The sequence below is a fragment of the Myiozetetes cayanensis genome, unplaced genomic scaffold (assembly GCF_022539395.1).
Source record: "Myiozetetes cayanensis isolate MyiCay16 unplaced genomic scaffold, myiCay2020 scf1, whole genome shotgun sequence".
Lineage (NCBI taxonomy): Eukaryota > Metazoa > Chordata > Aves > Passeriformes > Tyrannidae > Myiozetetes > Myiozetetes cayanensis.
In genome coordinates this window covers 82,143,577-82,154,598 of record NW_026086604.1, presented here as the reverse complement: position 1 = coordinate 82,154,598, position 11,022 = coordinate 82,143,577, and the positions used below count along the sequence as shown (strand labels likewise).

The 11,022-nt window shown below is 38.9% G+C and overlaps 1 protein-coding gene across 1 annotated transcript; it reads right to left on the bottom strand.

Annotated features, from left to right (window-relative positions):
- Positions 1–261: 261 nt before the first annotated feature.
- LOC126646403 (ovalbumin-related protein X-like) lies at positions 262–6,686 on the bottom strand. The gene is given in 9 exon segments (XM_050327746.1): positions 262–405; positions 407–508; positions 510–665; positions 2,195–2,350; positions 2,638–2,780; positions 3,531–3,648; positions 4,423–4,551; positions 5,864–5,911; positions 6,519–6,686. Coding segments are annotated over 9 exon segments (1,164 nt in total).
- Positions 6,687–11,022: the final 4,336 nt, after the last annotated feature.

Sequence of the window (11,022 nt, the reverse complement as noted above, 5' to 3'; positions counted from 1 at the left end):
TTGTGAGGGTCTCTAGTCTCAGTGGGCTCAGTCTTTCCTTATCTCAAGCAACACTGAAACCAATCTGAGAAGAGAAACAAGTAAGCATGCTTGCTGCTGTTTCCTCACCTGCAAGTATGTCTTTGCTAGGGAAGTTTCCTGAATGGGCATGTCTTTCTATTTGGAGAAAATGTTGAAGAGATAAGATTATACTACAATACTAGAGTAAAGAGGAGGTGTTTCTGAGGGGAAGGCAAGCACTGTTTCCAACCCTTTCCTTCTTTACGGTGAACAATATCTACCAAAGAAAAGGATCATGTTGCTTGGATTGTGTCTGATCAAGAAAAGGAATGGGTGGTCAGCCATAAACTCTTCAGATTCAGAGGAATCTTGAATATCTTCTGTCACAACAGCTGAGCCAGTCTGCCTCAGTGCCCTCCTCAGTGACTTCCATGTACGCCTCATGGATGGCCTCAGATATCTTCAGGCCCTCTGCTGAAGAGATGCCAGAGAGATTGGCCAAAGGGGCTGAACAGGTCGGTCATACCCAGGGCTGTTAGGACAGATGTGAGGTTATATTTTTCCTCGATCTTCATGCGTGGGAGGTACACTTTCACCCTCTTCTTCTCCATCACACTGGAACTGGTCCACTCTGTAAGTTTATCAAAGTTGATTTTGTTCTCGAGCTGCAAAGAGAGGCAGAGAATGAAATGCCTGGGATACAAATGCAAGTTCTTCATTTCAGTCAAGGCTATCATAAAAAAAACCCAAGCAGCCAGAGTGGTTCTTGCAGTCACCGTATTGACATCCCTCTCCAGTCCTGCCTGTGCCACTGTCCTTTTATTCAGTTCTTTATCAACTTTATACATCTCCCTTTGTCCAATTAATCTTGTGGCTCATAAAGCACAACCCAACAATTTCACAGCCTGGAAAATTAGTCAGTTTGTGAAAAAGATTGCAAAAAAACAGGCCATAAAAATTTACCTACAGTTTATAGTGCCTAACAAATGCAAACTCTTCTACATCTTTAGGAATTCTATTTTATAATTCAAAAATATTGCTGAGTAATTGTTCATATAATGCAGACTGCATTGCTTTTCCCCTTTCTTGGGTACAGATAGGTAAATTTTTAACAAATTGATAACTTCATTTTAAGTGATTGAATCAAATTAATTTTTCTAGTTTTGTTTCTCCTTTCCATCTGTCAATTTTTTTTCTCTTTGCTGTAAGCATTCTGCTTTCACTCATTTTCTTGCTTCCTTTGCTTTTAAGAAAGAGACAAAAGTTTCATTTCATATTGCACGATCAGTAGATTATATTCATATTCTTTCTTCACTGCATACTTGTCCCACTTTTCTCTTTTTTTTTTTTTAAAGCACAAAACCATTTCCTTTACTAGTTTTCATGCATCTGGAAAAAAAATTATTCAACCTGACTAAAAGTAGTTCTGATGTTTTCTTTTACTTTCTATGCCATTCTCAAGTTCTGTCCTTGTATGTTCATGGATTATTTCTTCTGTTGATATTCATCCAATTAGACTAAAGTCTCTTTTCTGCTTGATGCCTAATTTCCAAATATCTTCCATGCATTTCCTTTCCATCTGCATATTTAGGACTCTCTCAGGTCTTAACTGAAGAAGTGGTTTTGATGAGTTTGTTTAGCTAGATTGGTTTCACAATTTCTACACCAAGAATATTTTATTAAGATCATATTTTATCTAACTTCATTTTTCATTCCATGATGGTATAATCACAGTAATTTTTGAAAGGACCCCACTTATGATGTTTGATAAGGATTTTATTTTAAAAAACTCATCAGTGATTCCTTCAAAGAATGTCTAATTCTCAACAATTTTAGCAATGTTTCCTCAACAGTTTACAGCTGGGGGCAGAGGGTGGGGGGCGAGGATGGTATGTGTGTGAAATTACTTCAGTTTTAAAACAAATAAAATCTGGTAAATATGCATCCTCTTTTGTGGGGCTACAGCAGCACTACACTGCCCTAGCTTCATTTTATAAAACTGAGTTCAGGGCTCTCCTAAGAGGCCAGTCTCTGCCTGAGCATGTGGTAGCACCTGGGTGGCTTTTCTGTTCACCTGCCAGCCCAGCACAGCTGTGGTGTGGGCAACTGGGATGTAAAGGGACATCAAGAAGACTGACAGCAGCCAAGCCCCACTGAAGTGATACCTCTTCTACTTCCCCTGCCAGGGTCATACCTCTTCCAGGCCAGAGATGTCATCAGGCAACAGCACCAACAGGCTCAGCTCTTCACTGGTATATGGAAGCTCCAGGATCTTAATTTTCTCTGCAGCAACTCTTCCCACTTTGAAGGTACTGTTCTGAAACATCATTTGCACAGGTCTGCTGTCTTGCTGCAAAAACAGAAACGTGAGATGATGTGACTGGGGAGTAATTTTTTTTTTGGTCAGTCAAATGTGCAAGCGCTTTGAAAGGGACAGAGTTTGATCTTCAAGTACGTTGCCTTGAAGAAGAGCTGTGTCTCCATTTACCTCTGCTCAGACATAGCTCTTACAAATCTTACTGTGAGGGGCCCAGCTTGGCCGATGACCAGAGAATGTTGTATTTATAACACCCAGCCCAGTGTCTGTGCAAGCCAATAGCCTGTCTCCCTGGTCAGAAGCTGTGTTTGTGCCCCCACCTTTGTCACACTGAAGGGCACTTCCCGAGTGTCTTCTTCTTTAAACGCGCTCTTCCATATCCCGTTGAAGTAAATGGCATTCACAAGGACCAGCACAGTGTGGAGATCAACAGAGCCTGGTTCAAGCAAATCTTGGATACGGCCTTTAAGAAAGAAGCAGGGCATAGAGTGGTAAGTTTCATAGCAGTAATCTTGCATTTTAGAGGTCAGTCAACATGCTGCTGCTTGACTTAACTTTCTCTGCGTCTAAGGTCTACACATGGATTTCAGGTTCATGAGCATGATTTAACACACTGAAAACTGGTACATGGAAAGAAGACAGGTAGGTTCAAGAGTGTTATAGATCCCCAGGGATGTTTCTAACCAGTGATTTGACAAAAAGGATTTATGTAGAAAAGAAGGAAAAGGAGACAGAGCACCAATATAGATTTTCTCTTTCTCACTGTATTTACTTCTCACAATTTTTCTTGGTTTTTCCTCCTACCTTAACATGGTGAACATACACAAGCTTCTCAATCATTCATTTCCCACCATCAGCTTAGTGTGCATTACTTTCTGCCCTGGAAACTCACTTTTTACCCATACAGCATATCCTTGTATAATTATGCCCATATTCTAGAGAAACTGGGACTAATCTTGGGTAAGTTAAGATCTCCAGACACAAAAGGCATGAATATAAAGTTTGTATATCCTGGCATCTCTGCCTTTGCCAGATATGTTTAAAACATACTGTCACTGCCACACAGGTGCAATAGAGTCATCACTTTCCACAGGAAATATCCACTAATGGAGACAGGAGGAGGAAATTTCTCTTCTAATGTTTAGTCTTTCCATAAGCTGGTAAAATACAGTTGTCAGAGGGAAATATATTTCATAATCTTGTCTGACTTTACCATTTGTCTGATTTTTCACCCAGGAATTAATGCGCTGTCTGGCTTGATTTGGTGCTGTTTTGAAGTTGACTGTTTCCAGACCAGCCCTGTACAGTTTCTTCACACATTTTACATAGATCTGCAAAGACATCAATTGTAGCCACCAAAATAGTAATTTTTATAAAAAACAGTATGAAAGTGAAATAAAATATGGCTAATAGGGTTTTTATAGTGATGTCATGGTTAAGCTGTTCTCATCGCTTACTTCCTAGAAGAATCTGTTAAAACTGGGCCAGAAAAATTCTTCTAGTCCAGGACATTTTCAGTTCTGAAATTTTTGTTACTTGACCTGTTAAGAGTTTATGTTAACAAGATTTAAATATTTTCTGGAAGAAAGCCTGATCCAACCCCTCTGTTTTCAGGTTCCTTTCAGACTGTTTTATTATCTTGACGTCTACTTCCTTTTTTAAAAAAGTTTTTTTCCTTATTTTTAAGGTAAGAAATTTCTTTGATTTAGAATATTTTTTATCTTTTATTTTGAGAATATGAAAAAAAGAGTTGGACACCTTCAGAAGAAGTTTTTGAGGTGAGGCTTTCAAGTGAAGAAATACAGCCGAAGTCAAATTATTTCTTGGAAAAAAACCCAAACAAGCCAACCAGCCAATAGGGGGCAAGTGGGGAGAGGGGAATTACATTACCAAATAATTTTGCTTCATTACTCCATTTGTTTTTGAATAGGGCCATATTTTTTTGCCTCAAATTACTTTCCATTCAGACTGTTGCCAGGGCAGCAGCAAAGGAAAAAGCCATTTAAATCCACACCAGTGGCGACCATTGGATTAACAGATTACCTACTCTGGCCAGTCCTCCTGGATTACAGGTTTTATACAGGGTTTAGTAAGAAATCACTTACCGGTAGGATTGCACTTGTCTTTTCAGCATAGAGTCTGTTGGCAATGTGGAGTGAATAATTGGCTTTTGGTGCAGTGATATCAGAGAGAATTTCTTTGAACAGAAGGTGGATATTCACAGACTTGCCACACTGAGTTGTTGATAAGAAGATGAAAAAGTAGAGGGTTATTTTACTAGAAAGAGGGTTATTTATAACCTACAAATAACATTTGAAAACACACAGTGTCTGAGCATTTGCAAATGAACATATAATACAGTGTGAGAGTTCCACGGGAAGGATGTTCAATATAATAGCAACTAATGATTTCCAATTCATTCATAGCATATGAAGGCACTCATTCTAGGTGATAACAAGCAGAAAACCTCACTGAAGCATCTGAAACCATATAGCTCAGGAATGAGGTGGCAAAAAGAAAAATGCTGGTGCCCATTATCACAATTGGTGAGTTATCATAGATATAGAGCCTCTAGTTCACAGCTGCTACTTGCATTTTCATGGCAGCTTTCTGCAGAAGCTGCAGGTAGAAGAAGAGACCTAGATGGAAAGGGAGTCAGGAAGTGTCTCATAATATAGTGAAAAAATGTGTCAAGAATGGTGTTCCAGGTGACACAGGCTAAAAGCATGTAAGAAAACTGCACAATGATAAACAGCAGCTGGGACTTCATTTTATGAGAACAATTGCGTTGAACTACTCCTTTAACCCATCCCTAAATGCTATAGCTAATACTACCTTTATTTAAAAAAAGGGAAAAAAAAAAAGTCTTACTCTTTTTAAGTCCCACCTTGTGCTTTGGATCCCAAGTGGATGGGGCCAGCCCAGCCTCCATGGACTGTGTTATCTTTACAGAGGTAGCAGATTAACATGGATGAAAGCATACAGGTAGTGTCAAGGTATTGGAATGCCTCATGGTACTCTTGGAATGGCAGTGACAATTGTAGGCTGGAGAAGTCCCTGTAGCTTTTGTAAAAGTGTGATTACTTTCCATCCTTTGAGAATTTTGGGCTCTTTTCTGCTGAAGTATTTTCCTGTCCCACTTTTGAAGTCTCAGCTGCAAGTCTGCCTGCTGTACCCTGGCTCCAGGTGCTGAGCTCCTTTCAACTACTGTCCCTCAGCAGCACCTGCTGGTGTGCAGAAGTCTCATTTACACAAGAACGTAGCCTGGTGCCCAAGCATCCTATCTGGTCCTGTCACTTGTTCTGGTGCAATATGTACAGCCCATCTTCTTTTTCTGATTTTGTTTGTTTGTTTGTTTATTTGCTAGGTGTTTGTTTTACTGCTGTTGTTCTTTGGATTTTCGTGGTTTGTTCCATTATTTTTTTAGGTTACATGTCTCAAGTTAAGAAAATTACAAAGGAGGGGAATCTACTAAAAGCAGAATCAGAAGTCTATTCTCAGGACAAAAATGTGAAAGAGTAATTAATGTACCTTAGATTTCTGTACCTTGGTCTGGATACTTCTAAGTCCTGCAATTTTGTCAAAATGAAGAACCTGCAATTGAAAGTAGAAAATAGGTTGTAAAGTCCACTGAGAGTCACTGACGTTTGTGTTAAAACTGCAGGTTTTGACTAGCCAAGTCTGATTAGCACATAGATGAACTGAGAAATTTAATGTGAGCTTTAAATCAGGTGCCACACTGAAAATTTGTGACTATGATTTTCAGCATAGATCTCTTCAGTGGCATTCAGTCTATAACTGGCTACAAACTTAGTGCATTGTATTTATAACTGTGACTCTTGTTTTCTGAATGTTTAATCTTTTGTATGTTTCAAGTTGTCCTTCCCAACCAGGAGGAATCAGACTTTTGAGAAAATACTAGCTGAAACAAGAGACCTTCCTTAGCCAATCTCCAAGACTGCTCTTTCTTCGTGAAAACCAAAGGTTGCTCTTGCCCTTCATGGGCAAACAGAGTTGTAAGTGAAAACTCAGCTTGATTCAAACCTCACAGTTTGGAACGCCATTCTTTTTCTAGGCAGGTTTGAATCCAGTGCCAAAGGTGACTATGTGGCTTGCTTCCCTCAGCTGGAGTCACACAGATGTAATCTGCTGCCTTTTTGAATGGGATCAAAGAGAGTTTGTACCCATTTATGTAACTTACCTTCTCCATCTGATACTCAGTGTTACCTCTTGCTCCCAGATAGACCATGGCCAAGGCTGCCATCATGCTCAGGGGGCAATAAAAGATGTTGTCATTGGCATGGTGAACCCTCAGCTCTTTGAATACATCAAAACAAAATTCCGCATTTGCTGCACTGATGGAGCCCATTGTGAAATCTGTGTTAGCTAAAGCAAACAGAAATATGACTGTATAGCAGTGATATGCAGTGCTTGTTTTAAAAAGTACTACCAATAGCCCAGAAACTGTTAGTTCATTGCTGGGTTTGTGATGCTGAACCAGTGAATGATGTGCAGCCTACAAATCCTGTGATTGTTAGAAATATTTTTACATCTGAAACACATTTGTTTTCTTTCAGCAAGATTCTATCTCATCAACAAGATAGTATCTTGTACTTGCCCTTTAGGAAATAGATCTTTCAGCCATGATTCAATATGATAAATGTAATATTGAATGGGTAAGTTTCCTTATGGCCATCCAGAGGAATCTGAATGATGCTTGAGACAATGAAAGCTTCATATTTCATTTCTTCTGTGGCTGCTCTGAAGAATACTCTGGATCTTTAAATCAAATGTAGTCAACTCACTACATTTCCTAGTGTACTTCTTACCATGCTTAGTTCAACCAGCCACAAACTTGGAAGTTGCTTTCCTGTAACTTATAGGAATAATAAGAGTAAGTTACTCTGTAAACCCAGCCAGTTGCTTAGACACTGAAATATGAATTTAGGGGGGGTTCTTTCCTGTAGTCCTGTTTGAGACATTTAATCTACACTGACGATTTTTGTTGAGAAAAAGCGCAAGTATGTGTATATATATATATGTATATATGTATATATGTATGTGTGTGTGCATAAATATATATATATATATACACTAATTATGGGGTTTGGCAGTACAGCTTGAAACAGCATAGAACTGCATTTCTTCAGTCAGGTGCAAGTCCTGTAGATGCAAATGTATGTGACATGTTAAAGATATTCATTGAAACATGCAGTTGCTCTCTTTTTTTTAATCTAAGGCTAAGAAAGTTTAGTATTTTTCTTGTGTCTCTAAAACAGTTAAAGTTGGAGGAATAGAGCATATCCACAGTTTGGAGCAGGCGTGGTTGATTATGTGACCCAAGAGGCCTCTGGCTCTAATGACTGTGGAACCACAGACTCCATGAATCATCACCTTGTACCTCACCTGGGCCCTCCAGAGAGACTTAAATTGAGAAAAGCAAAATACCCTTATTCACAATTATTAAAATTATAAAAGAACAGTTTTAATGTGCAACAGATTTTCAGTGAAAAAGAGCTATTTCAACTCAAAGCTATGGTGCACAAACACTCATATTTCACAGACCTAAAAGTATTTGACACTCAAACAGTATATGATCTATTGATAAGGCAAGGTAAAATCACTTTATATGCTGTCTTTCTATATACCTGTCTTATATTTACCTTAAAGTTCTTAAACATAATATCACTTTTTTTTTCCATAATAAAGAATACAAATTAAAAATTATATTTTACTTGGAGAAATACTTACCCCACAAACTTCAAAGAGGCATGCAATAGTCCAGCTTGCCAGCTGAACCCAAACAGCGTCTTTGAGCTGTTGGTGATATATATTGCATGAGACACTCCCACTGTTGCCTTCAAGAAGTTATCTTTCAGTCACTGCCTTTCGTCATGGCCTTTTGATTCATTGCACTTCGAAACATTGAGTAGACCAATGGTTCTCTATCTGCAGTAAGTCAACCTTTATTTTTTGAAGTAAAACCTGATTAAAAATTGAATTATTTTAACTTTTGCGTTAACTTACAAGGCTGTACCAAAGTAATCTGAGTTCAAGTCTAAAGCTATTTCTCATGCAGTTCTTTTGAATTTACACATTAATGTGACTGACCTCTATTAGGTAACTAGAACCAAACACAAAAAAAAGAGAGAAAAAAATAACGCTACAAATATGTTCAGCAAAGCATAATACATTTTTAATAAACCTAGCTGTAACATCATGTCAGGTGATTCTCACAGCCGAGTGAAGGTAAAGATCCCAAAATATTTCAGGAAAATATGACCTAGTCATAATGCTGTGATCTGGGAGCGAGCAAACAGTTCCCACTACAGTCCATTGTTAGCAACCATCCACAGATATAGCAGAGGAAAGAGTCTTGTGTTACCAGGGATTGCAAAAAAGTGTATCAGTCCCAGAAAACCCAGACATTTCTTCTCACTGGTAAAGCACTGTCAGTGCAGAAAGTGCTCTAACACAGTACTCTCACCAAGCATGAAGGGAAGAGTGGATACTGGGCTATCTGCTGAAGGTCTGAAAGATATGCAACAACTCATTACAGCATCTGTGCAGTGAAACAGGAGTTCCTCACGAAGGGTGACCATCTGACATTGCTAAAATAAGATAATTCCAAGCAAAGCCAGTTTGCAGGATGGTCATTCTATTAAGAGGGATTTGAAACGGATTTTTTTATGTAAGAACAAACCTAAAAATTTCTGTTTACTTTTCAAGGGCCAAATGGTACTGAAAGGTGTTTTGGTCTGCCAAAATGCAGAAGTATGTCCCTGAAGTCCAAAGAGTGGTATGGTTAATAGATTATTTTTTTCAAAGCACAGCCACATCTATTTCTCTACCTAGGTGAAACTGAAGTTTTTTACCTGAGGTCAAACTATAGGGTCTACACATACATGTGGAGGAGGAGAGAAAGGCTCTGAGCAGAAAGTACATTTTGCTAAAAAGCTCATTTTGATGTAAAGATTTAAAGCAACAGCATTGAGATTAATTAGAGGTCTGAGGATGGGCATGGCAGAGGAAGAGATTAGAGGAACAGTTGGGAATTACATGTTTTCTGGGCCATAAGTCAGATCCCAGAGTATTCAGGTAGTCAGAAATTTATTTAAACCAGCCAGTAGGATTTAAAGGATGATTGAGAGTCAGCTTTTAACTTTCATTCTACGCAGGTCATGGCAACAAGGTCCATGGTACATGCACAGGCCATTCTCATAGATCTTCCATACCTACTTTTTTGCTGTGGCAGTTGAATAAACTATGGAATCTGTCTGCAGGAACATTCATGGTCTGTTAGACAATCATAATGCACAATATAAAATATAATTCAATTGTAAAAAGCTATTACACTTTATTGAATAATAGACTTGATGAACAGTAAAAAAACCAAATCTGGCATCTGTAAAGGCCATAGGAGTGGATAATAGAAATCCAAATTTGTACATATTAAGTCACAGAGCATACAGCAGTTAAGTGTACCCTCTGTGAAAGGGAAAGGGAGCTACTTTACCCTTAGCAGTGTTGTTTATTTTGCTGAAATGCAAGCAAGTACATGCGGAGCCTGATAACTGGAATGGCTTTCAGTTTCCTAGGTCAAAATAAGGATGTTATAGCAGCAATGAGAGTAGGAAAATCTAAAGATACTAAGGAGCTTTCCTCTTGCCTTCTTCAGCGTTCATTATTCTGTGAGCTAGGCTGCTGCAGCTTGTATTTTATCCATATTTATCAAACCATTACTGCCTGAGAGTACAGGTTTTATGGGCAAAGAGCTGTGAATCTTCTCTTATTCTCAAATTTCCACATAGTCACATTAGAGTTCCAGCTATTGGTCAGCAGCTGGCCAAGCATGTCTTTGGATATTCCATGAAGAGCCCTCCTGGACACCCACTCTTCTTTGTATACTCTGGCTCAGTGTATTTCTCCTATGTGGACCTGATGGTCCTGCGTGGAGCATGTCCAGGAAGGACACAACTGGCCCTGCTAAGATGGCCCGCTTCTGCATAATGTCCAAGATTGTCTCAACAAATGTTTTGTTGCACCAGCTCCTCAAGGAGGGAGGGCATGTAGGTATTTCTGGTGTGTTCTCCCATCTAATATATTTGCCTTCTCTGTACACTCTACAGCTCAAATGTCTACAGCAACATGTTCACTACAACCATTCAAAACACAGGTACAGGGGTTGAATACCTGATAACTGCTCAGTTTTCAAATAAGACTAGCTGCCCTAACGTGAAAAACTACTTGGTCAAGACAGGCAAGATGGTTTAGAACACGCAAAGTGAATGAGTTCATGAAAGAAAGGAGGTTTGGTTCTGCAAGTAGTCATAGATGGGGCAGTACAACTTCTCCAGAGAGTAGTCTGTAACTATAAATTCTTGATTAATCTCAAGATTTTTTTCTATACTGAATGTTAGTGCAAAAGTGGTTGCAGAATCAGGTTGTAAGCAGCTGAAAATTTTGATCAGAAAGGGCTACCCGTATGCAGACAAGTGCTCTTTTTCACTTTCTCTAGTTAAGGCATTTGACCCAGGGAGAAAAAATGCTGCTGAAATTCAAAAGCTAAAAGTGTAGTACTGCAAAGCAAGACAAACAGATTAAAATCTGCTCCCTATCATGTTTGTCCCAAGAAAGAAGTGAGCAAGGACTCTGCTGCCCTTTGTGCCTCAACCAATACATGGTGTTTGCCCCTCTTCACTACT